We start from the raw sequence: 27,486 nt of genomic DNA, 5'->3' as shown, positions 1-27,486 counted from the left end.
ATGTGACCTTATTTGCAAAAGGGTCTTTGCAGATGTAATTAAGTTAAGGACCTTGAAATGAGAACATTCTGGATTATCTCAGTGGTCCCTAAACCCAATGACAACTGTCCTTATAAAAGACAGAAGAGGAGAAGACACAGATACACAGAGAAGGCTGTGTAAAGACAGAGGCAGAGATTGGAGTGATGCAGCCACAAGCCAAGGGATGCCTGGAGCCACCAGAAGCAAGAAGAGGCAAGGAAGGATTCTCCCCTAGAGTCTGCAGAGGGAGCACGGCCCTCCTGACATCTGAATCAGACTTCTGTCTTCCAGCACTGTGAGAGAATACATTTCTGTTGCTGTAAGGCACCCAGTTTGTGGTAATTTGTTATTCTAGCCCTATGAAAATAATATAGTTAGCAAGCCCACCTGGGCTCTTAAATTTAGCCACGCCATTACTGGTAATCGAGGTGATTTTTTTGATATTCCGTCTATTGACCTGGTTGTCTTATTCCTTCCTGGTTCAGAACCCAGCCAGGGGAGAGGAATAGAATTTATGAGACCTCTTCAAAGACCGCCCCCCACCGCCCCCGCCCAAGTTACCTCTCAGGATTGGGATGAAAACGATATGAGACAGCATAAGCAAAGACACTCAGTAAGGAACTTCGTTGCTTTATATTAAATATTACTTTCTTTCCCTCCAGAATGGTGACTTTTTCAGAATGTGTTGAGACTCATCTCTACATTCTGATCCCCAAACCAGGCTGCTACCCCTCATTCAAAGAGGACAGTCCGACATATTTCAGTCCTTCAATCTCTTAAAGACACAAGGAAGTGCCCAGGCAGCTCTCACCAAGCCTTTCTTGTGGTTCACACTCAGAGGCCAGACATATGCTTCCATGTTGCAGGTGACTACAGGTCGGTGCCCCCGGTCTGGGTGACAGGAATGGACTGAAAATACTTTATCCAAATGCCCTCCAGCTTCAGACCCATTACCTTAAATCTATTTTAGCCAAAGGACTCCACAGAGAAAATACACAACTGAAAATTCTCTGTACTAATGCCAGCATGATATGCAAGACATCAAATATCAATTTGCGTCAATCACAATTCTGTATGCACAGGAGAAAAAATCCTGGGACTGCAACCTGGGAGGCTGAGCCACCCCACTCCCGCCCCCTCTGCCTTTAGGACTCACTGTTATCTGTGTTGCCTTACTTACATGATCAGTAGCTCTCGTTCATATCGCATTAATTTATTCTTCTCCAGAACCAGCTTAAACCATTCCTGCAAAAGCTGTGCTTCATCCTGTGTGCCTGAATCTGCTTAAGAAATCAACAGCAAATGGGTTAGATTGGCGTTTCTCTCCACATGATCAAACTGCTTTGGACTACTTTAGCAGACCATGTTTGTAGGGAAAAGGGCTCAGCGGGCGGCAGCCCCCTGACGGCCTGTTGATGCCGCAGGGTCATGGGCATGAGAAATAGAACCCACCTGTGCATGCTCCATGGGAGGTCCCCTTGGACATTCAGAGCACTAATACTTTAGTTCCAAGGTCATATACCCTTGATAATGTCCTGGCATAAATGACTCTTCTGCCTATTTGTATGTTCTCCGTAAACCTTCTGTTTGTGTATTACATCCTTCACTAAAGAAAATTCTCATAACCCTGCTGGCTACTAACTCCTCTTCCTTTTCCTTCCCCTAATCAAATGCCTACTGAGTGCCCAGGTGGGTTGTGGCTCTCTTTCGGGGCAGAGAGGCTCATACCACATTTGCTCATTAAAGAGTGACAAGTGGCATTTAGATTTTTTGCAAAAAGAAAAGGCAAATGATGGGGAAAATGTTATTAGCTTTGAGACTCATAGGAAGGAAGTTGTATCCATATATTCTTATAATTTAGATTATGACCTCTATTAAACAGAAGAATAACCATGAGAAAATTGGCACTCCTTTTAGATACTCAATGTTAGATGCTAAACGTATAGATATTAAAATGTTAAAAATCTGGGCATATTTGAGAAGTAGCAATATTGAGATGGCTTTCTAGTATTTCACCCTGAAATGAGAACAGTCTGTCTGTATTGCAAGTTTCATGGCCATTCTAGAAAGATATATACTGGAGGGTCCTGTAGGCAGAGGGGGAAACGATGCAGACAGAAGATATTTGTTACTTTGGGCAATTGTTTAATCTCTTGGAGCCTCTGCTTCTTCATTGGTTAAACTGGATAATAAGACACACAGGCAAAATAATAATAATGAGCTACTGTTTATTATGCAACTATTATGTGCCAGTCAGTGGGCTACATGCCTTACGTGCACCATCTCATTTAATCTTCACAACAAACTCACAAGTAGGTTTCCTTATTATCACCACTTGATAGCTATAGAAACAGAGGTTTAAAAGGTTAATTTGCCCAAGTTCACAGTAAGTGGCAGAGCCAGGGTTTGAACTCAAGTGAGCCTTATCCTACACCCACACTTTTCACTACTTGTGTAGCATGCCCTCCTCTTTCTCCCTCCCTCCCTCCATTATCCTCCTCACAGGCATGTAAGGTAAATAATGCCTCTAGCACATTGTGTTACATATAGCAAGTCACCCATAGAAAAGAGTTCCCTTTTCTCCCTGTCTCCTTCGCCACCTTTTTACTGGTAAGAAAAATGGGTCCAGAGAGATTTATATGCAATGCCCCAAGTTATATATTTAGTTAATGTGCAAACAATGCTACAGTGCAGGTCTTAACTTATGGTGAATTCATTCATTTGTCATTTATTCATTCAACAACGCCTATTTACAAAATAGGTGTTGCATGCTGCCTTAGGTACTGGGGGTACAGTAATAGATAGTGCTACATATCACAAGAAATTTGGAGATAGTAAAGCACAGGACCTGCTGAAAGAGTATTGATTGTTAGGTAATCTTTTGGATCAGATGGACCCAGAGAAATAGAATAAAACAGAACATTAGAAAACAGTCACCACAACAAAGCAGCAAAATAAGACTGTGGAAATACAAAGAAGGGAGGGCTTTCCTGGTCATGGCATGAGATTGAGCTTCCTGAAGCAGGTGGTGTTTGAACTGGGATGTTGAAGAATGGAGAACACTTTGAGAAGAAATAGTGATGGGAGAGGACTTTTTCAAGAAGAGGGAACAATGTGAGCAAAGGCAAGGGGATGGGCCAGAGACAGAGATGGTAGAGACAGAGATGGTTAAGGGCTAAGGAGGTACGGAGGGGTGGGAGTGTGTGACGATCTCATTGTAGAGGCCCTTGAACATCATGCTCGGGCTCACGTACTTTATGCTATAGAACACAAAGGGACGCTTTGTATTCTATAGAACGTGAAGGGTTGAGTAGGAGAATGATATATAGAGTTTACACAGGAAGGATTAAAGTGGGGAGAGAGGAGGGAGGGAAATAAGATGTTATTCTTTCTTAGGGGCTCTTAAATTTAGCCACGCCATTACTGGTAATCAAGGTGATTTTTTTGATATTCCATCTATTGACCTGGTTGTCTTATTCCTTCCTGGTTCAGAACCCAGCCAGGGGAGAGGAATAGAATTTATGAGACCTCTTCAAAGACCGCCCCCCACCGCCCCCGCCCAAGTTACCTCTCAGGATTGGGATGAAAACGATATGAGACAGCATAAGCAAAGACACTCAGTAAGGAACTTCGTTGCTTTATATTAAATATTACTTTCTTTCCCTCCAGAATGGTGACTTTTTCAGAATGTGTTGAGACTCATCTCTACATTCTGATCCCCAAACCAGGCTGCTACCCCTCATTCAAAGAGGACAGTCCGACATATTTCAGTCCTTCAATCTCTTAAAGACACAAGGAAGTGCCCAGGCAGCTCTCACCAAGCCTTTCTTGTGGTTCACACTCAGAGGCCAGACATATGCTTCCATGTTGCAGGTGACTACAGGTCGGTGCCCCCGGTCTGGGTGACAGGAATGGACTGAAAATACTTTATCCAAATGCCCTCCAGCTTCAGACCCATTACCTTAAATCTATTTTAGCCAAAGGACTCCACAGAGAAAATACACAACTGAAAATTCTCTGTACTAATGCCAGCATGATATGCAAGACATCAAATATCAATTTGCGTCAATCACAATTCTGTATGCACAGGAGAAAAAATCCTGGGACTGCAACCTGGGAGGCTGAGCCACCCCACTCCCGCCCCCTCTGCCTTTAGGACTCACTGTTATCTGTGTTGCCTTACTTACATGATCAGTAGCTCTCGTTCATATCGCATTAATTTATTCTTCTCCAGAACCAGCTTAAACCATTCCTGCAAAAGCTGTGCTTCATCCTGTGTGCCTGAATCTGCTTAAGAAATCAACAGCAAATGGGTTAGATTGGCGTTTCTCTCCACATGATCAAACTGCTTTGGACTACTTTAGCAGACCATGTTTGTAGGGAAAAGGGCTCAGCGGGCGGCAGCCCCCTGACGGCCTGTTGATGCCGCAGGGTCATGGGCATGAGAAATAGAACCCACCTGTGCATGCTCCATGGGAGGTCCCCTTGGACATTCAGAGCACTAATACTTTAGTTCCAAGGTCATATACCCTTGATAATGTCCTGGCATAAATGACTCTTCTGCCTATTTGTATGTTCTCCGTAAACCTTCTGTTTGTGTATTACATCCTTCACTAAAGAAAATTCTCATAACCCTGCTGGCTACTAACTCCTCTTCCTTTTCCTTCCCCTAATCAAATGCCTACTGAGTGCCCAGGTGGGTTGTGGCTCTCTTTCGGGGCAGAGAGGCTCATACCACATTTGCTCATTAAAGAGTGACAAGTGGCATTTAGATTTTTTGCAAAAAGAAAAGGCAAATGATGGGGAAAATGTTATTAGCTTTGAGACTCATAGGAAGGAAGTTGTATCCATATATTCTTATAATTTAGATTATGACCTCTATTAAACAGAAGAATAACCATGAGAAAATTGGCACTCCTTTTAGATACTCAATGTTAGATGCTAAACGTATAGATATTAAAATGTTAAAAATCTGGGCATATTTGAGAAGTAGCAATATTGAGATGGCTTTCTAGTATTTCACCCTGAAATGAGAACAGTCTGTCTGTATTGCAAGTTTCATGGCCATTCTAGAAAGATATATACTGGAGGGTCCTGTAGGCAGAGGGGGAAACGATGCAGACAGAAGATATTTGTTACTTTGGGCAATTGTTTAATCTCTTGGAGCCTCTGCTTCTTCATTGGTTAAACTGGATAATAAGACACACAGGCAAAATAATAATAATGAGCTACTGTTTATTATGCAACTATTATGTGCCAGTCAGTGGGCTACATGCCTTACGTGCACCATCTCATTTAATCTTCACAACAAACTCACAAGTAGGTTTCCTTATTATCACCACTTGATAGCTATAGAAACAGAGGTTTAAAAGGTTAATTTGCCCAAGTTCACAGTAAGTGGCAGAGCCAGGGTTTGAACTCAAGTGAGCCTTATCCTACACCCACACTTTTCACTACTTGTGTAGCATGCCCTCCTCTTTCTCCCTCCCTCCCTCCATTATCCTCCTCACAGGCATGTAAGGTAAATAATGCCTCTAGCACATTGTGTTACATATAGCAAGTCACCCATAGAAAAGAGTTCCCTTTTCTCCCTGTCTCCTTCGCCACCTTTTTACTGGTAAGAAAAATGGGTCCAGAGAGATTTATATGCAATGCCCCAAGTTATATATTTAGTTAATGTGCAAACAATGCTACAGTGCAGGTCTTAACTTATGGTGAATTCATTCATTTGTCATTTATTCATTCAACAACGCCTATTTACAAAATAGGTGTTGCATGCTGCCTTAGGTACTGGGGGTACAGTAATAGATAGTGCTACATATCACAAGAAATTTGGAGATAGTAAAGCACAGGACCTGCTGAAAGGGTATTTATTGTTAGGTAATCTTTTGGATCAGATGGACCCAGAGAAATAGAATAAAACAGAACATTAGAAAACAGTCACCACAACAAAGCAGCAAAATAAGACTGTGGAAATACAAAGAAGGGAGGGCTTTCCTGGTCATGGCATGAGATTGAGCTTCCTGAAGCAGGTGGTGTTTGAACTGGGATGTTGAAGAATGGAGAACACTTTGAGAAGAAATAGTGATGGGAGAGGACTTTTTCAAGAAGAGGGAACAATGTGAGCAAAGGCAAGGGGATGGGCCAGAGACAGAGATGGTAGAGACAGAGATGGTTAAGGGCTAAGGAGGTACGGAGGGCTGGGAGTGTGTGACGATCTCATTGTAGAGGCCCTTGAACATCATGCTCGGGCTCACGTACTTTATGCTATAGAACACAAAGGGACGCTTTGTATTCTATAGAACATGAAGGGTTGAGTAGGAGAATGATATATAGAGTTTACACAGGAAGGATTAAAGTGGGGAGAGAGGAGGGAGGGAAATAAGATGTTATTCTTTCTTAGGTTTCTTGATTGACTGAATGAATGAATGAATGAGTGAACAAACTTATAAACATGTTGAGTACCAATGTCTCTGTGGTGCTGAGGGATGAGAATAAATAAGCATTAGTTCCAGCTCTTCAGGAAACTAGGAACTTGCAGTCCAGTGAGAGAAACCAACACTATATGGCCAAATGGAATACAATGCACCTCTGTGCTATGCAACACAGAAAGGAAACAACAAATCTTGGGTGGAGGCAGTGTGAAAAAAGCCTCAGAAAGGAGACTGAGTGAGTCAAAACAGATGAGCAAGAGTTTTCTAGAGAGAGGAGGTGAAGAACAAGGCATTCTAGGGCATTAGTTTTTTAATAAAAGAATGAAGTATATTGATTAGAGATCATATATAACATAGATGTTAAGAGCATAAAATTTAAACTCAGATCTGGAATCAAACTTCCATTCTTCCACGTGCCACCATACGGGCCTGAGTACTTAGCCTTCCTGAGTCTCAGTCTCTTCACTTTCATGAAGATGCCGTGGGACTGTTCACACAAAGACCTTAACCCAGCCCTGGCACATAGTATAAGCTCAATAAATGGTAATGGTCATAATTCAAATTATAAAACATACATGGTGGAAGAACCCTTAGGGGCCATCTGTTACAGCCATGGAGGCACACAGCCTCCCACTCCTTCCACTGATGGCAGAATTCCCTGCTGTCCGAGAAGCTCACTGCAGGGTTGTGAACTCTAAGTATTAGACACTTCTTTCTATTCGTCTTTGATGGGCTACTTGCTAGGCAGAGTCCACTTTTGTCCTCTGGAGGAAAACAGAGAACACATACTACATATTTTACACAAAAGATATTCAGACATTTCAAGACAGGTCTCATGAACTACTGAACTGTTCTTTTTTCAGAGTCAGCACCTCCGGGTCATCTATTATTTTGTCATAAAAGGGCTGCCCACCTCTGCTTGCCCTCTAAGTTTCCAGGATGCATCTTAAAGAAAATGCAGAATCAAAATATCCACAGCCTAGAGTAGAGAGACTCTCTTGAAGCTTTCTGTGCCCTAGGATTGCAGAAGTCTCTTTAGCAGCCATGTCTCCAATGGGCTGTTACTAACTTGCAAACGAATCTCATCTTCCCACACAAGTGATGGTGAAGTCTGATGACTTCATGTTCTATTTATGCAACTGACCTTTTTCTTAACCTAATTCAAGACTTTATATGACTCTTCTTGTTTATTTAGTTCCATCAAGGGGAAATCTTTTGAATATTTTATCCATCTGACACATTTCTCCTAGATTTGAGATTTCTGCAAAATTGATAAATGGGCATGTTCTACCTTGATGCAATATTGAAAAACAAAATTTCAGATGAACCTAAGAACAGAGCCTTCTGGCCCATTAGAGACCTTCCTCACCCTTTGGGTGACACTGTTCTAGAGACTCTAGCCCACATTTCTATGTCTTATCCATTAGATCATTATAGGAAACTTTAGTAACAAAATAATTTCCTGAAATAAAGTTTCACAAATGTCTGCCATGTCCATTGGCACTGTAAACTTCACAGCTCCACCCAGAAAAAAAAATGACATTTGTTTTTCACAGCTTCTCAGTAAATACCAGTGGTTCCTTAGTAATCTCTAAGTGTCTTTGTAAATGTTCACAGTTTCTTTAATAATCCTTTCTAGAATTTTGACAAAGATTAGAATTCATGTATCTTTCTCATGTGAAAAGTAGAAAATGTATTCGTCTCTAGTCTTTAGGCTCTGGAATTCTACATGGGTTTTCAAATACTGAGGTTATTTCAACACCAGGGGATTAATTCAGTTTATTTGACAAATTCTGACAGTAATGTCACATCCAAGACACTACTCGATGTATGTATCATCTTTCACCTGAGCTTAAAATCCTGAATTCATGCTCTCCCGTTTTTCTTCTGGATAGTTGTTTAATATCTCTAGATTGAGGACCATTTGCCTTGAGAAAGAAAACAGAAAAGCTGAGAGTTGAAAATCCTGCTTTTCTCCATCACGTAACATGATACCATCTGCTTCAGCACAGGGCTTATCCTTTCCTTGTTCCCAGTCCAAAAGAAACAGCACTATTTTGCTGTCTTCAGAGTATTTTTTGTTGTTTTTCAGATTCAGCCTCTTTGCTGCATTATACCCACAGGGTCCAGCCAGACTTTTATCCTGGATTACATGTCCTTTTTCAATCTTTCTTATGTGTACTTCTAATCTATCAGCAAGTTCCCCGTGTAGTCACACTGACAGGTTGAATTGAATTAATTTTCCTTTACAATGGAATAATTTGCAATTTTATAGCCTATAGTTCATTTTTTCAGAGTCTTCCTTTCCTCAGTAGTCAAAATCCCTTTTGGGGATCTTTGAACATGGACTCCCAGGAAATCTGCCTTCCCAAAGCATTGGGTACAGGTGACTGTGCCCAGGCTTGCCTTGCTCTCAATGCCAGTAGTGCACTGAGACTTTGCTCCACGATTTTCCTTAACTCACTACCATCCATCAGATAGCTTCCTTATAGGTCCTGATGAAGCCTAGACCAGTGTCACCTCTCACTGTAGATGCAGTAGAGTGGAGTGGCAGAGGGCCTGGGCTCTGAGGTCAAACTGACCTGGCTCATCCAGTTATGAATGTGTCGGGTAGGTAACTTCACATCTCTCTGCTTCGGTTTCTTCCTGTGAAGAATGGGGATGATGATAGTACCTGCCTCATAATTGGTTATGAGGATTAATGGAGATGATGCATGTAAAATGCTTACTATAGTGCTTGGCACATAGTAAATGTTCAGTAAACTGTACCGTTATTACTATCTTGTTTCTTCCAGTGTCTAGTTCTATATAGTTCCATGTGGATTACTTTCTGTTCATCTTTAAAACTCTGGAGTATAATCCTTGACTTGATTACACATGCCTAAAGTTTATCTTGTAACTTCACTTGAGGTTAATAAAAACTCTTAAACAATTTTCTTTTCTTTTCTTTTCTTTTCTTTTTTTTCTTTTTTTTTTTTGCCCCATGTAAATGAAAAGGTCCTTGGCTGGCTGGATCATCAGCACCTGCTTGGGAAGAGCCGAATATGCTGTGCCTACATGGATTGTTGGCTCAGCCATGTCTCCATCTGGTTCTGTGGCTGCTGTTGAATTGAAAGCCCTTCCAGGGCAGAGATGTGACTCCTACATCTGGGAACCAGAATGGTCAAATGGTGCAGCCAGAAGGCCAGCAGCCCCAGGCTGTGACTACAATAGCTCAGTTACCTAACCCTTACTGCCACCCCTGCTTGAGTCCACCATCCACTGGTTCTTTATTAGCTTCTGTGTCCTCATATCGTGCTTTTTCTTAGACAAAATACAAGGTTTCCACTTGCTCAGGTGAAGCAAAGTAATCAAAACTCAACACGAAACAACTTTTTATTAATGAAATTATTTAAATTGACTGTTTTTCTCTAAATGAACTTCCAAAGATATGAAGCAAATTTGGTTACTCCCTACTGAAATTCTTCAATACTTCCCTACAGTCAAGTTCAAATCACGTAGCCCGACAACACTTAGTCCTTGCTTACATTAGAGCGACTAACACTTAATGGGCAATAACTCTTTTCCCAATGAATAATAACAGAATAAATGAACAATCTATTCTTCAAAGTCATGGCTTTTTAACCTTTTTGTTGCTGTTGTTGGTAATGCTGAATACTTCTCTGATTATGTATTGGTGTGTGGTTTTCCAAGTTGGGTCTTGTTTTGCTGTCTGGTTTTCAACTATCTAATTTGTTAGATATGATTCCCTACCTCCTTAGAGTCTGTAAGAAGTCCTAATTTGGTGTTTGTTACAATTTTGTCAATACTCTCAAAGTCTTCATTGATGATCTGGGGCATAAAAGGTCATGAGAGTAATTGCAGTCAGAACCTTTGGTACATGGTGCAGGGCACCTCCCCTCGACTGGCTGCGTTTCAGCCCCTGTCTCTTATTTCCTGGCCTGAGGTCAGCTCTTAACTCCTGTGTTTATCCATAGGCATATTTCATTTAAATCTCTAGCCAGGCCTTCTGTACCCAGCGCTCTGGGTATATTGACCTCTCTCAGGCACCTTACATATGATGGTGATAATCCAGAAAGCTGTACTGTGGGCCTGGCCTGATTCAGTCTTGGCAAAGCCAGGATGCTGGAAGGCAGCTTGCAATTCCATTCAGGGAGCCAGAGGCTATAGCTGAAAAATAAAATGTCTAGTCCTTCTTTTTTAAATACTTTTTTGTTTTGTTTTGCTTTTAACTACATATCTATTTGTTATAAAGTTTTTCTTGCTTTTGAATTTCATTGAAATATCATACTGTATGTAGTTTTCTAAAACTTGTTTTAAATTTCATATTATGTTTCTAAAATGCAGCCATGTTGCCATTCATTTTCACTGCTGGGTATATAATATTCAGTTGTATATAACACAGTTAATTAAACAATAGTTTATCCATTTTCCTGTTAAGGGATATCTAGTTGTTCTTAGTGTTTTGTTATGAATGATGCTGCTGAGAACATTCTTGTATATGTCTTCTGGTCCAGGTGGGCAAAAGTTTCTCTGGATTATACACTGAGGAATAAAATTGTGGAGTAGTAGGGTAACAAATGTTCAAGCACGAAGCCAAATTGTTTTCCAAAGAGTTGTGACTCTTTACACTCCCACTAACACCAAATAAGAGCCTCTCTTTTTCCTTATCCCTGCAAAATACTTAGTATTATCACATTTTATAAGTTTTGATAATTTAAATAGTTTCTCATTGCAGTCTTAATTTATACTTTCCTAATTACTAATGAATATTTTACTGTGAAATGTGTATTTATATCATTTGCCTATTCTTATATTGAGTTCTTGTCTATTTCTCATTGATTTGTAGGAGTTCTTTACATATTCTAGAACACTGACTCTTTTTTGGTTATATTTGTTGTCAATATTTTTTCTGAATTAGTGGTTTATCTTTTCTTGACAGTGTTATAGACTACCAACTTGAGGTCAACAGATTCTTAACTTTTCAGCTTCATTTTTTATATTAAAGCTTTTAAATCTTTGTGAAACTGATTTCTTTGTATGGTGTAGGGTAAGGCTGAATTTTTCTTTTTTTGGGTATAGAAAACCGATTGTCCCAGAATCACTGATTTCCCGTGATCTATAATGCTACAGCAGGCTTACATCAGGTTTTCAAATATGTAAGATTATATTTAGGTCTTTTGGTGGACTTCAGTAAAGTATTAAAATTGACTTCATAAAGGTTGTGCACACTTTTCATTAGATTTACTCCTAGGCACCTTATGTTCTTAATGTTAATGATATATCTTTTTTAAAATTTCATTTTCTAACTGCTTGATACTAAGATATAGAAATGCAATTTCTTTTTAAATTTTGATCTTATAGCCAATCACCATCATATAGGCTCTTCTTATTTTTAATAATTTGTTTGTATATTCTTTGGGTTTTCCATGTGGATAATTCTATCATCTGAAAAAAAAAACCCAAAAAATTTGTTTCTTCCTTTCCAAGCCTTATGCCATTTTTTCCTTGTCTTAATACATTGGCTATGGGCTCCAGGACAATGTTGAATAGAGGAGGTGATGGTAGGCATCCTTCTCTGATTATTGATCTTTAAAGAAATGCTTCTAATATATTTTACTATTCAACAGTGATGCTTGCTGCAGGGTTTTAGAAGATATTCTTCAAATTAAGAACATTCTATCTTCTTCTATTCCATTTTTGATAAAAGTTTTTATCCCAAATGAGTATTGAATTTTGTCAAATAATATTTTTTTCTTCTATTAAAAAATCACATGGTTTTCCTCTTTAATTTGTTAATATGGTGACTGTTGAATTACCCTTAGATTGCCAAATTTTGAAATTAGATCACATGTTCATTATATTATTTTATCTTTTTGTATCTTTGCTATACTGGGTTTATATCTGCCCTTTTTATTCCTAATTTATTTTTGTCTTCTATCTTATTTTTAAAAATCAATTTAAGAGATTGCCTTTAGTCTTATTAGTCTTTTTAAAGAACCAACATTTCGCTTGCTTGATTCTCTCTATTTTATCTTTATTCTCAATATCATTTACTTCTGCTCATATATTTATTATTTTCTTTCATTAGATTTATTTTGTTTTCCTTTTTCTAAATTAAATTGGACACTTAGTTCATTAATTTTCAGCTTTTCTTCTTTTCTAATAAAAGTACTTAAGGCGATACCCCTAAGCACCACAGTCACTACATCCCATACCCCTAAGCACCACATTTACTGTTTTCTTTTTCATATTTAGTATATTTAAATTTCCAAGTATTTATTTTTGATTCATGAAAAATGTATATTTTTACTTTCTAAATGCCAAGTATCTTTGAATATTGCTCAGTTAATTATATTGTAGTATAGAATGGGGTCCGTATAATAGAGTCTCTGAGATATACTTTGTGAACTAATATGGTCAATTTTTATAAATCACTACATGAAATAGAGAAGAATATACATTTTCTAATTTGGGGGTGCAGGGTTTCTAAGTGTCCAGTAAATTGAGGATATTAGTTGCATTGTTCAAATTTATACTAATGTTTTGTCTGCTTGACTATCATTAGTTGAGAGATGCACTAAATTTTCCTGCCTTGATAATAGAAATTTCTCTCTGTGGTTTTATCTTATTTTGAGCCTATTATAGTCAATACACACACATTTAAAACTCTCATATCTTCTTGGGGAGTGGATCATTTAAAAATTTTGTGGTGACCCTGTTTATTCCTAATTATGGTTTTGGTATTAAAAGCGATTTCACTGCTTTTAATATAATTACCCCAGCTTTATTTAGTTAGTATATATTTCGCTATCCTTTTACTTTAAAACTTTCTGTGTATTTATGTTTTATACGTGTCTGCCAAACAGCTTGTAATTGGGTGTTGTTTTGGTCATTAACTGTCACTACTATTACTGAGATATAGGCTTGTTTCTTCTACCTTTGTGCTATCTTTGAATCTTTGTTTTTTTCTATGCTTTATTTCTATTTAGAATTGAGTTGGGGTTTTTGTCTTATTGATTGTTTTCTTCTTATTCCTTCTCCCTCTGCTTCCCCCAACTGATTTGGAAGTTATACATTTTATTTATATTCTTGTAGTGATTACACTTAAACTTAAATAGGTATTTTTAATATCTTAGCAAAGTCTAAATTAATCAACACTTTAGCCTCTTTTTAAACAATATAAGGACCTTGGAATACTTCTAATCACTCAACTCCCAACAACTAACCTCTATTTTAAGTATAACGTATCTTTCTTAGTACATCATAGCAGGAAGGTCATGATGTTAAGTTTGATTATGGTTATGCTGGGTTCAGGTTAGGGTGGTATTGCCTCTTCACTTTTACATTGTTTTTCTCCTTGATCATTTTTGTATGCATTTTCCTATTTCTATGAGGTCGGAGTTCTTTTCTGACCATATCCCTCTGTATTATGTGGTGAAATTATAATTTCTGTGCTTCCAGTTTTATGGCCACCCTGTATTCAGACAATCAGTCTCCTCTAGGACCACAGAAGGATCTCAGCCCTTCCTCTGCCCTGATGACCTTTCAGAGCACAGCAATCAGCCACCTGTAATGACTGACGAGCCTTGAACTGACTGCTTTGCAGTACAGGTATGAAACAAATCATTGTGAAAGGTTACCTAAAAGATGTCCATTCCCTGAAATTTGTCCCCAAATTATGGCAGGCTGTCAGAGAAGTACGCCTCAGAATCAGTATTTTTTTCCCATTGTTGAACTTCTTTCACCAAAAAAAATTTTTTTTTTGGTGGGGTTAACATGAGTCTACACTGAGATCCTAATATGGACCAAGCCTGTGAAATTTATCTATTTTATGTATTTTTAGAAACTAGTGTAAATATCTTCTAGGGAGTATCATTATATATGAATGTGAACGAATGGACAAATAAATAAATGCAATCTGAGAAATCGCTGACCATCTAGCCGTATTTTATAATAATAGGGGTACGAAAAAAGAAAAGAAATTAATCTTTTTGAACATCTATTACATGCTAGCCAATTTTAAGGTGCTTTACTAACATTATTTCATTTAGTCTTGTTTTTATACCATCCCTCTAAGGTTGGTATTATTAGTCCATTTTATAGGTGAGAAAGTTTAGCACGAGGTAACTTCTGTATAATGACCACATTGGAATTCAAACTCAAAAGTATGTGACTTTAAGTGAATCACAGAGTTGTGGCAAACCAACCCAAGTTCCTTGCTTGCTTAGCTATCAGTTTTGGAGTCTTGTTACTCCCGGCCATTCTCTATGAATGGCATGAGGATTCAAACTCAGGAGCATCTGACTCTAATATCTGTGTTCTTTTCAAGACACCTCACTGTTACATTATCCAGGAAATTATTATTCCTTCTGTTCCTCAGCAGCAGTCAAGATAAAAACCACAGAGTGTAAGCCAAACTACTTCCCTCTTCCTGACTAGCTTTTCATTGCAGTTTCTCTGGTCATAATATGTACTCCTGCTGCCACCTCCTGGCAGCCTCATGTATTCTGATTTTTCTTTGTAAATTCTTCCATGTTTATGAAGCAGAAGCCATCTGGTTCTTTAAAAAAAAAAAAAGCTCAATGCAGACAACCATCTGGTAAAGCTTCCCTGAAGCCTTTAAAGTTATAAGGGAGGAATAATTCCCACACACCTCCCCGGAGGATAAATCCTTCCTTCTTCAAAATCGCTCTCAGTTTTCATCAGATTTTACCTGTCTCCAGGTATCGAAAGAAAGCACAAATTCTGTTATGCAGGCTATCTAAATTTGAATGGTGGTCTTTTGCTAAGTTGGGGTATTCCATGGCCCTGGTACATAATACTGAGCACAACGTTGACATCCGAGAAACCAGTAAGTAACAGGGCCGTGACCAAGAAGAGTCTAAGTAGCTGGCCAAGCTCGGGTTGGCCTCCTTACAGAAGGTGAGGCCCAGGGCAATCAGGTCACTGCATATGCTACTCCTTTACTCTGGGCAGCCAGGACCACCAGGGGAATCCATTCCTTTGTCAAGGACATCCATGCATAGTGTGCACATGCATGCGCGTGCACACACACACGCACATTGCAGAACATAATGACTTGTCTTCTGGGGTGGATTGGTGGATTTTTCTTTGTTTCCTTTTCCTTGACAAAATGGGGGAAAAACCCTTCCCGGGGGCGGGGAAGCTTATTTCTGACTGTTGGGAAAAAAGAAAGCAGGAATTGTTGTCACGACAATTAGGAGCTCATCAAAGCCTCATTTTGCTCATCAGCCATCATTGCCCTCCGTCCCGCACCCCCGCATGTTCCTCTAATTCAATGCCTGCCTAATGAATAACTCCTAGGAACAAAAGACCCTTTCAGGCTGGCGCACATAATTATTAGAGGAGACTTGCATAACTGTCGCAGACTACTCATGTTTTCAGGCCTGTCTCTAAATTTGGTTATTCACAACCTTTATAACTCAGTATTATTGCCTAACTGTGATCATTTTCTAATTATCCTAATAATACCCATTAAATAATTCCCATTAAATTACTTGAGCCAGAACAGCACAGGCCAGCTCAAATACAACTTAACCTAATAAACATTGGTCATTCATTAAGCACCAGGGCAATCTCTTAAAGGGGCTGAATAGAATATTAAACTGTAAAGGAGTATTATTATTGCACAAATGTTATTACAAGTTAGAGTGTATTAATTTTGATGCCTGGTTTACAGATCTTCCATTTGGTTTCCTTTGGGGCCTCTCTCCATGACTTCACTCTTTCAGTCTTCAGCCCCTGGTTGATGTGCCTCTGTCACCCACACAAGGACAATCAAGGAGGAAAAGACCCATAAACTCAACAGGGGAATTAAATTACCAAGGGCATAAAGAGAATGAATGGAATCCATCTTCTGGCCAGGTTAGCACACCTCTGAAAATGCCACAAGCTGCCCAGGTTTCTTTAGCTGATAACTCAAAATAGCCTTTCTTTACATTTGGGGTGAGGGAGATTTTCAGAAGCTTTAAAAATTTAGTTTACAGAATTTAAATCTCGAGCACTAAAGATTAGAGAATCAATTCTTTAAAAGTGTGTGTATGTGCATATTTAGTAATATTTTGTAAAGTAATATCAGGTAGCATTTATTGAGTGCCTACTATGTGACAGACACTATGAGAGACACTTTTCCTACCAATACTCTTCTCAAAATGACCTGGTAACGTGGAGATTATTAGCTCCATTTTTCAGATAAGGAATCTGGGGCTAGTGAGGTTAAATGATTTTCCTAGGAGCACACAGCCTAAATGCAATGGAACAGCATTTGAACCCAGCACTCTTTGATGCCTATAATACTGCTTGCTCCCCACTATGCCATGCTGCCTCTCCAGCAAAATAAAACATGCCCTAGTTTTACCGGTTTATCCTTGTTATTTCTAAGGCTCTCACTGAAATCAGTGGATTTTAAAGAAAAGTGCCAGAGCTTTCTTGATTGAGAATATGACCAAATATCAAGGAAGGGCAGTTGACTGTGCTAAAGGTCTCAAAAGCAGTTGTAAAGCCAGTCAGTGACTCTCACTCCACGCAGCAAGACATAGCTATCATTTCTGTAATAAAGCCTACTTCTGATGAGTAGATTTTGGTTTTCTTTGCACGGAAATGCAGTGTATTTTAGTAAGAAAAAAAAAAAGTTATTAATCGTCTATCTCACAGGCAGTATACGAAGGCTTTCACATAAACTGTTTTAGCCAATCCTCACCACAAATCCAAGAAACAGATATAATTATCACTCTTACTTTACAAACAAGGAAACTGAGGCACATAGGGGTAAAGTCAGACCCCAACATTTCCCTGATATTCAGAGACAAATTAACCATACAGCTGATAAAGCTGAAACCACAGAACCCCTCACTTGGATGGGCCCTTCCTTGCAAGGCTCTGGGAGCAGTCCTCACAGTTTCGAGGACATGACTTTGTATGAGCTTCAGGCCTCACAAAATCTGAGTTTGCCCCTGCTAGCGTCATCATTCTCGAATAACTAAACTTTTAAGAGAATTGAAATCCTAACCCTTCACTATGTGTTTAACAAGTAACACATTATTTTCATGGTTGTGCAGACAGATACGTGTTTTTGGTATTTAGTTTTTCACACTTTAGATCCAAAATACAGAATGCTAAAGACATCATCACATCACACAGCTAAAGAGACAACACTCCCCAGAAGATCTAAGGGCCCCCTCCAATTCACTAGCCACTCAGCCACTGGGTGATTTCCAAAAAAAAAAAAATGTTGATTTCTTTAAGTCATCCCTCACCACAAAACCCTTCGCTGGCTCCTCATTCATTAAGGCATTTCATATCTTTTCGCATTTTACATATGGCCTTTGCAGGTGCTGCTCCCTCTGCCAGCACAATCTCTTCACCTCACTAGTTAACTCCTGTTCCTCTTGTTTCTCATCTTAGTAGATCACCCCTTCCAGGAAGCCTTCCTGACTACCCCTCTTCCCAGATCTCAGTTAGGAATTTCTTGATTCTGTTCCCCTTGCACCCTAATGTTTGCTTCTATCACAGCACTTGTCTTTCTGTATTGTGGTTTATTTCTTTACATGTCTGTCCCTCGACGGACTATCAACTTCTCAAAGGCAGAAACTGTGCTATGCTCATCATTCTAGACAGACTATCTTCATGTCCAACTTATGGTAAGTCTTCACCAGGTAAATTCTGTTTGACCCTGAAGCTATCCATGGAATAGTTATCATTTAGTGCTTTATTGTGTACCAGGCAATGTGCTAATTCATATTTACACATATATGGATTAAAAAATTATATACATATATTCTTCTTTAATCCTTACATCAGCTCTATAAGGTAGAAAACCACTATTATCCCATCTTCAAGAAAAAAAACAAAGTTCATAACAATTTAGAATGTGACTGGCCCAAGGTCATATAGTGAGTAAAGGGAGAAACCAGGATTTTGACTCCAAATCCGGGCTTTGAATCACCACCAACATTGCTCGAATGCCCAAATATTTCTCCAGAATTTATCTTAACCTCTGAATTGCAAAGAATATTCGCACTAGCAGAGGATAACTGGATGGACCAGAAACCCAGTGGCAAGGCCCACAGGCAATTTCCAATGGAACCGCCAGGTTGATTGTGAAAACGTGAAGCAGTCATGGATTTAGCACTGCACGTTGCTGTTGACAGCTCCACAGAAAGTGACAAAGAGTCCCTGTTACCCCAGATGGTTAAACCGGCACTGTTTTCAGACCACAGACAGGGCCCAGGCGGGGGGCTGTGGATCCGCCGGGAAGCTTACCTGCTTCTCCTCTCAGCGCCTTTTCCAGCCTCACGCCCTGGATCTCGGAAGCCCTCTGCCGCTCCTCCACCTCCTCCAGCTGCCTCTGGATGGCCTGCAATGCCAGGATCTTATGTCATGTGGAGATCTCGATGCGCAGAGTCACACAAGGGGGCCAATTCTACCACTTATTTTCCCAGAGGAAGAAGCGCTTTAACTTGTGATGTCACCTGCTTGATTAACTGGGTCAGAAGCTCTGAATTCTCAAACAACTAGAACCTGACATTTTCCTTCTCTAGTATGAAAACGTAAAGCAAGGAGTCTGCGTGTAAGCTCAGTTTGCCCCAAGTAGACATTAGAATAGGCCCCTTTGACCAGGCCAATCACCCAGGTCTGCTCTCAGGCAGAGGCTGCGAGGCTAGGCAGGTGGTCCTCATGGCTCCTGGACCCCTCAGAGCCAGCCTCTGACTATGCGTATGGCAGAACCACTGGAGCTACAGCCACTACTCAGAGTAAGACAAGGGCTCTGAGGCCAAACACAGGGCACACTCACATTCCATTTTCCTACAAAGAACCAGCAGATCCCTCCCAAGAAGCTTGTCTGGAGCAGGAGACCTGGGCCAACTTCTGGAGCTGGGTGTTCCTTTCTCGATTTGTCCGGCTCCTGTCTTCAGTTGGAGATCGTATCTATTCCTTCCACACCATGATGCCCAGGGGTCTTTTACTACCAGTGTACGTGGCTTTGTTATTAGCAAGTTATTAAGATACAAGATGTTTACCCCATTAAGGGGCAACCTCACACCCTCCCTTAGACTCACCACGGGCACCTATTAAGGTCTGGGGCCATGACTGGGTTCGCATTCTCACCTTTACTTTCCCCATTAGCTATTCCTCTCTTGTGTATATTAGGAAGAAAAATCATTTTGCACATTTTGTTCAGCCTATCAAGTTCCTCTGCTTTCAGACACCATGCTGCTAAAAGGTACACCTCTTGGCAGAACAGACTTTGCACCTGGCAGGCCAGGTATATTAAAGGAACTGGCAAGTGTCGGGGCAGGTAGAATGTGGGTGTATTTCCTCCTCTGCCTTCCTCCAGCTCTCTCTTGCTTCCCTTCCTCCTTAACTCTGTATCTTTGAGTCTCCCCTGGATTCAGGGATACAATCCCCAAAGCACCTCCAATATCATGAAGAGACCTGGGACCTGAGTAGCCTCCTGGCTCTCTCGTGCTGGCTAAGACTGCTTAAGCCCCAAGCATAAAATCTGAAATAGATGGAAATTCTATCTAAAATTACTTGTAATTTCACGCCCATTTCCTGTCTCTCTTTTAAAGATAATTATATCTTCATAAATCCATCTCTTGCTGGCATGGTATAGAATTGCTAAAGGAAGGAAAACAGTTAAATAACTTTATTACTGATTACTTTGTAATTATGGCTACATGGTTGTTATGGATTGAATAGAGTCCCTCCCCCACCACCCTCAAATATTCATATGCTGAAGCCCTAACTCCCAAAGTGACTGAATATGGAAACAGGTCCTTAAAGGAGGTAAATAAGGTTAAATGAGGCCATGAGGGCCCTGATTTGATGGGACTTGGTATCCTTATAAGAGAAAGAGATACCAGAGATTGATCTCTTTTTCTCTGTATGTGCACAGAAAAAAAGGTCACATGAGGACACAGTAAGGCAGCTATCTATAAGCTGGGAAGAGATTCTCCACCAGAAACCGACCCTGAAGGCATCTTAATGTTGGACTTCCAGCCTCCAGAGCTGTGAGAGAAAACATTTCTAATGTTTAAGCCACTCGATCTATGGTATGTTGTTAAGGCAGCCCAAGCTAGTTAATATAGGGGTTATTCTTTAGGAACTAGGGACGAAAATCTCAAAGATTAAAAAAGGCTGCAAATTAGAACTCAAAAGGCCATCATAATCCTTCTCTTATCACCACTTATTGTCTGGAGTGAAAATATAAGGAGGGGAAGTTGCTGAGTTTGCCAATCCCTATCATAAAGACTGATCTTGTTCTCAAAAGGGAAAGTTGAAATGTTTCAAAGAAACCTGTTTCAGAAGTTGAGAGTGGACAGAGGGGGGTTGATGGGAATTTTCCCTGTCCACTAGGTGAAAGGGGTCGCTCCCAAGTCAGTCACTGTGAAGGGTAAGGAAGGTTGGATTCAATGACTTCCTCCTTGTCAGAAACAACTCACAGGACTACCTGGCTAGATAAACGGAATAACTGGAAAAAGGCATGTAAGGGTGCATTGGATTGAAATGAGTGGTCGTTCTAAGTCCTTCTGTCCTAAAACCTAACTGTCCCTCAAGGCTAGTTCTGAGGTTCTCAGGGAGAGGGAAAATGCCTTGCCTTTTTGTTTCATTTTGCTTGTCTGCGATAGAGGTGGGCAGATCAATCCGAGCAGAAATGTTTGGAGTAGGCCAGGAAATCTGTGTCAGAATGCTGGATGCTTATGTTTCCCACTAGCTCTGAAATAAAGACAGTTCCTAATAGTTGTCGATTCAGCAAAGACACTTTCAGGAAGTTGGGGAAAGAGTCCTGACAGAGGACAGAACTAAGGCCACTGCTATGTGGCACTCAAAGCCTGGGGCGGTTTCCAAGGCTATGTGTCGGCTGCCATTTCAGGCTCACTTTGCAGGAGACATGCCTGCAGATGGAAGGGTAGCTGGGAGTGGGCCAGCTCCACACCTGGGCTCTCCAGGCCCCAGAATCCCACCAGGGATTGAGCTAGGGCCTTTAGAGTGGCCACGAACCTGGTCACTCAGAGAAGAGAAATTGACCTCTCTCTAGCCTGCCTCTCCCAGTGCAATATAGACTTCCAAAGGGCTTTCAGATCCAGACCCCCAGGATCTCAGACCCACTCACTCATCTCAAGTTTGTTTTCTTACCTGAGCTTTATGAAGTCTTTTTAATTCTTCTTGCTTAACCAATCGTTTTGTTGCTTTTTCCAGCTTCCGTCTTCTTCTAAGTGCCTTCCTCTCCTATAAAAACCAAGAGAAGAAAACTTATGTCTATTACATGCGTGTATGTGTGTAGGAGTATATACATATTTATACATTCTGTACATACAAAATAAATGTTAAAATTGGGCAGGTTTTTTTGTGAGTTTGCCTTCTCTGAGCATACACATTAGATTAAGGATTTTCTACATTAGAATAAGGATTAGAGCATGCTAGAGATTCGTTTGTAATGCTGGCAGAAACAAATGTGGAATAAAAATTTGCTACAACTAGGCTGGTGCCTGGGTATTTGATAAGTGTGGGTGAACTGAATATTTGTACATTAAAAGTACCACGGATCCACAAGTGGGAAATAGACCTAACTAGCCTGGCCCCAGATATTGCCAGAGGAATCTGGGTCCATGGCAGAGGTTAGAGATTGTGCCTTAAAAGCATGTGCCTTTCCACGGCTTCATGGATCCTTTTCACTCTGTCACCCATTCCATGGAGACACCATCCCTCTCCTTAGGAAAGCACCAGCTTTCAGAGTTCATGATGTCTACAGATCACCAGTGAATACAGGTATCTCAGTGATGAAACTTGTTTTTTCCAGAATTCTTCTTAGGATCTAGAATCCCAAAGAATTCATCCTTTTCTTCATCCTTGGAAGGAAATTTTGGCTCTCAGAACTCAAACTTATTCCATATAATATCGTCTCTATTTCTAGGGGATGACTTCCAGATTGACTATCAATCTGAACAGAGGTTCCAGGCCATTTGGGAGGGGGAACCCGTCTATTAGGCATCCAGGACCTTTCTGAAAAGCCAGCGGGGAGGGTATGGTGGAGATCACTGGTAGTTGTTATCCAGAGATTGTCTAACTCGATCTATGAAGAGTCAGTTCATTTATTTAGCAAAAAGCTCTTCAGTTTACGATATACTAATTTTACATAATCCCAGTATTTATTGAATACTATGTGCCAGACACTGTACTGATTACTTCACATCTTATTTATCCCTTAAATTAGACTTATTTTACAGATAAGGAACTCAAAACTCAGGGAGTTCAATAACTTGCCTAAGATGACACAATTAGTAATTAGTAGATGCAGGAGGTAACCCCAGGTAACCCGAATCTAGCATTCACATTTTCGTCTCTTCTATTCCACCTTTCCTGTGCCAAATACTGTGAAGGCACATCAAAGACCTCTGCTTTACAGAAATTGCAAAGTTTCCCCTAAATTAAGACCATTTAATACAATTTCAAGGGAGGCTGTTTTAACAGCATCTCATGGTCTTAGCACTTCCCAGCAGCAAAGCTGCCAAATCTCAACTGCTTTCTCAAGGGTCAGCAAAACAGAACCAAGAGGAGGTAAGAAAGTCCTTTATGACATTTTATTAAAAGATGTTGACATAGAAATGAAGGATGATTTATTAATACTCTTATAGCCTTACGATGTACCAGGCACAGGTCCTATATCCTCAGTGATGGTGATGATGGTGCAGAGAGAAGAAGAAAGACTAAGGGCTAAAGAAGAAAAAGATAAAGGACAGAGAAAGGAGCAATTTGGCGGGACCGGGAATGCTGCCTGCCCTCGTCTCTCAGATCCAGGCACTGGTTTGGGAGCAGAGGCAGCGGATGGGGAGGGGCAAAGCAAAGGGAAGAGGTGGAGTGTGGATATCCTGTCTCTAGTTTCCTGTGGAAAGGTTCATTTGAGCTGACATGGGCTCTGTGCCACATGTCTGGGGACACACCTGTGTGAGACTGAAGAGATAAGGAAGCTAGAAGGGAAAAAACTATCTTCGTTCCTTCAGTGTGAGCCCTTGAAAAGTCGTAAAGAAGAAACCCTTCAGCCAGCTTTCCTTCCTGTAAGAGTGGGCCACATCAGAAGCCAGGTGAAGCAGGTAAGCTTTACCTTGCTGCACGCTGAAGTGGTGCCTGGCTCTGTTCTGGGCAAGCAGGGAATAAGGGGCTATTTGCAAGGCTTGCCCGAGATATCATGGTTTTGCTATTTCAACGTGTTTGGGCCACTCCATTCTTTTATTCTACATGAGTGTCAGGATGGCTGACGCCAGGACCTTTACCTTATTTGAATACAGAAATAACTCAGGGTCACTCAAATGGATGAGAGGGACAGTAAGGAAACCCCAGAAATCAACAGAACACAGAATTCATTTGTTCTGAGTAACGAAACCATCAGAGAGTGGTTCACATGTATCATCTTATTTATCCATCAAATTAGACTTATTTTAGAAAATTGGGAGTCCACACATACTCTCTCATTCTCTCTCTCTCTCTTGTTCGCTCTATCTTACACACACACACACACACACACACACACACACACACACACACACACACCCATGCCATGCCTCAGCCCCCTCCTAACTTGCTCCAGTCTGGGCCATGGGGAGCTGAAACCCCTGAGTGACTTGAGATGATGCCAGAGCAACTGGTGCCAGATATGGAAAAGTTGAGTCTAAGTAAATAAATTTGGTTCTATCCCTTTCTCCTCAGATCCTCACTGCTCCAAAAAATAAACAAAGCCAGAGCAGTGAACTGTGCCTCTGTCTACCCAGGAATCATTTTTAGTCCAGCCGTTCAGCCCCTTCAACCTTAGTGACACTGCTTCAGCCCCAGTGTCTCTGTATATGTGACATACAGATACATTTAAATACATATGACAATGTTTGTATTTTTTTAATCTATGGGAATGAGAGTTGCTTAAAGTGTTCTCCAGAAATATTAATGTTCATTAAGTAAGGAGGAGCACTGCCATCTCCCCAGTCAGCACACAGCTAGTCCCTTCCACAGCAGGGATCCTTGGAGTATTCATGTCTACATGCAACTGCATGGTTCATTTAATATTTCTGATTAGAATAAACATAACATTTTCCATGCAATCTGCCTCAAGTGCTTCTTAAATGAAGCTGTGCTTCCCCTAGGGAAATATGCATCTGCTTGTTGTAATTTTTTCAATAGTTTGCTTGTTGGACCACAAATTAAATCCACTTTAAGAGCTGCAGTCGCCAAATGGTTTCAAGTTAATATGTCGGTTTTTTTCCCCTCCTCAAATTTACATCTCTGAGAGAGGCAAGCTTATAAAAATTAAAAACAACAAAAAAGATAATTCTTGGGGTCTTCCAGGTAAAAATAAAAGCAGTTGCTGTCAGATGCAATGAAATGCGAGCCTCCTAATGAAACCACCACAGCTGGAGCCCACATTGGGTTTGAAATCTGGATGGTAAACAGCCCCGCAAGCCAAGGCCCCCTTTGGTTTGCCAAGTGTTGTTACCTTTGACCGCAAGGAAGGCTGGGGATCAAACTCTTCATCTGCAGAGGAGGAGGTAGTGGAAGAGGTTGAAGAGGTAGCCCCTGTCACCTGTGCCCCGATCGGGATGTGCTTGGGACCTGAAATGAGAACAGAAAACTCACTGAACTCCTAGCTTTTTTTTCATATTTAGTGACTCAAAGCTGCCTCTTCCTCCTCCCTTCTACCCCCATTCTCTTCCTCTCTGCCCTCTCTCACTGCACCTGCCGTAAGCATGAGGCGGCAGTACCTAAGGGCAACTGAGAATTTGGCCCTCCATGTTAATTACATTTCTGGGTCCCTGCCAAGAGCTTTGCAGCTCTCTCTTTATGTTAAAAATAAAGGTATTATGCAGAAATCAATTAATTCCTTAAACACCTTTTATATGGTACATTGCTTAGAATGCATCCAGAGATGAAATCTATTATTAAAACGCTTGTCTGAAGTTAGCCGAGTTACCTAAATGCTTGTGTAAGGTTTGTTCTGCAAAGTAATTGAATGCAAAAAAGTCGGAGCCAGCTCTTAAACAAATCGCCCTTCTGCGGCTCACAGCATCTGGCACCCATTTTTACTACATGACATCTGCTCAGTGTAAAAGAGCTGGCGTCAGAATGTCTGGTCATAGAAAAAAAAAAAAATCCCAAATGTAATCAGAAGCAAAAGGACTCTAAGCCTAAGGTTTTATCACATAGTCTCATGCAACATAAATATTTCATTAATTATGGCTAAACAAATGCCACTTTTATTTTCCCAACTTGCAGATATTATCACATCATCGAAGTGATGATCCAAATGCCAGGAAAGGCGGTTTAAGATAGGGAGGGCTCGACAATGCAGGGTCTGTGGGAGAGCTGAGGTTGAGGGGATATGCCAACTTCCAAACAAGAGGTAGATGGTTAGAGGCAGCAAAGTGCCCGTGCTCACTAGAATCTCTTTGTGATCTGGCTGGAGACCATGTGTGATAAAGTCTTCCAGGTACCTTAGGAGGCTTTTATTCTTCTCAGCAAGAATATATGCCCCTACACCTGATGCAGAGTTCATGATTAATATCTGGATTAATGCACTCTGGACATTGACTATCAGAACCAGCTAAAACTCCGTGATAGGAAATTTACTAATCTTTACTCTGCTATGGCAGCTTAAATCTGAACAGAAATATGTGTCGGGTGAGAAGGAAGGCAGAGAAGCATTCTCTCCAGTCTGCCTTTTCCTCTCCATAATTTTCAACTATTTACCCCAGAAGGAGAGGCCAAGTTTTAAAAAATAAAAATAAGTTTAACCTCCAGAAGCACATTTACATATGCTGTTATTCAAAGCAAAATAATGCAAAACATCTAATAACACAGCCTCTCTGGGGAGGGAGTTAACTGTTTTCCACTTTAATTTGCCAGATGGGAAAGCTCAGGTGAAGATAGAATCAGGGAACAGCATAATAATGGAGGAGGCATTGTTAGTGGTGAGCTGAGATTGTTTCTCAGTTGCAGCCAATAAATTACCACTGGGTAATTTATTCAGAGTGTGTGAGTTTGAGGAACTAACTTTTACCTCCCTGAGTTTCTGGGGATCATAATTTCTAACATGCAGATTTGCTATACAAGATTAAAGACAATCAGTGTAAAGAGTCTAACACAGTGCCTGGTTCATTGGAGGTGCTTAAATGAATGTTGTTATCGGCATTAGAAACAGCCACTGCTTCATCATTGTTATTGATCCAAATTAACAATACTGCAATATTAGTTAAACTGCCTGATTAACCTTCATTTAATGGAAGAAGTATAATAACCTAAGGTTGAGACTTTTTCTAACTCTCAAAAACAAATTTAATATTTCCATTTTGACAACAAGGAGAAAATGTTCCCAAATATAATGCACCTCTTAAACTTATGGCAAAGTTATGTAAAGTTATATATGTGCCTCTGAATCTCTTCCCCTTTACCCTTTTCCATCATAGAACCATCTATTCTCGGAGTTTACATTTCATTTGCAAAGTTTAAAAAACTTGGCAGCATTGTTTCACTCTGGCTATAATGAAGTGACTGATTCTGAGATTGATTTCCCACCACAAAGCCCTAGAAGTCAGGACGAAATATATGAAGCAGCTGTTTCCAGGCATTGGACAATGGGCAGGGCAGAACTGTGATAAAGGCAATAACAGAAACAAATGAAGTAAGCCGTACAATCACAATAGCTTCCTCTGCCTAGAGGCACTATTTTCCAGACCACAGTGCAGGTAGGAAGAACCTTAACAGAACATGAGCTGACTCATTGGGTTGAGAAACAGATCAGAGTTTGAGTGGGCTGGGGCAGTTGGAATGTGTGAGGGAGGGTACTGGAGGGGAGGGAGCTATGCAGAAAAAGAACTTCAGAAATGAACACAGAGGTTCCCTTGAGTCTATTGCTTAACAGTAAACTATAGATGCATAGAGAGAAACTGCATGAGGTTGGGCAAATAACTGCTGGGGAGTTATAGGCTAAATTATCTCCAAAGCTTTTGCAGCAGTGGGAAGT

General features: G+C 40.5%; 1 protein-coding gene across 1 annotated transcript in view; it reads right to left on the bottom strand.

The window, feature by feature from the left end:
* MICALCL (MICAL C-terminal like) overlaps window positions 1-27,486 on the bottom strand; it is a 52,259-nt gene that overhangs the window by 7,671 nt on the left and 17,102 nt on the right. The window contains exons 4-7 of the mRNA XM_023519920.1: window positions 24,964-25,079; window positions 21,618-21,710; window positions 18,741-18,834; window positions 4,209-4,308 (exon numbers count right to left, since the gene is read on the bottom strand). Of these exons, the coding sequence (XP_023375688.1) occupies window positions 4,209-4,308; window positions 18,741-18,834; window positions 21,618-21,710; window positions 24,964-25,079 (403 nt within the window). The remainder of the gene's footprint in view (window positions 1-4,208; window positions 4,309-18,740; window positions 18,835-21,617; window positions 21,711-24,963; window positions 25,080-27,486) is intronic.

Source organism: Pteropus vampyrus, unplaced genomic scaffold (assembly GCF_000151845.1).
Source record: "Pteropus vampyrus isolate Shadow unplaced genomic scaffold, Pvam_2.0 Scaffold240, whole genome shotgun sequence".
Classification (NCBI taxonomy): domain Eukaryota; kingdom Metazoa; phylum Chordata; class Mammalia; order Chiroptera; family Pteropodidae; genus Pteropus; species Pteropus vampyrus.
This window is presented reverse-complemented; position numbering and strand designations above follow the sequence as displayed.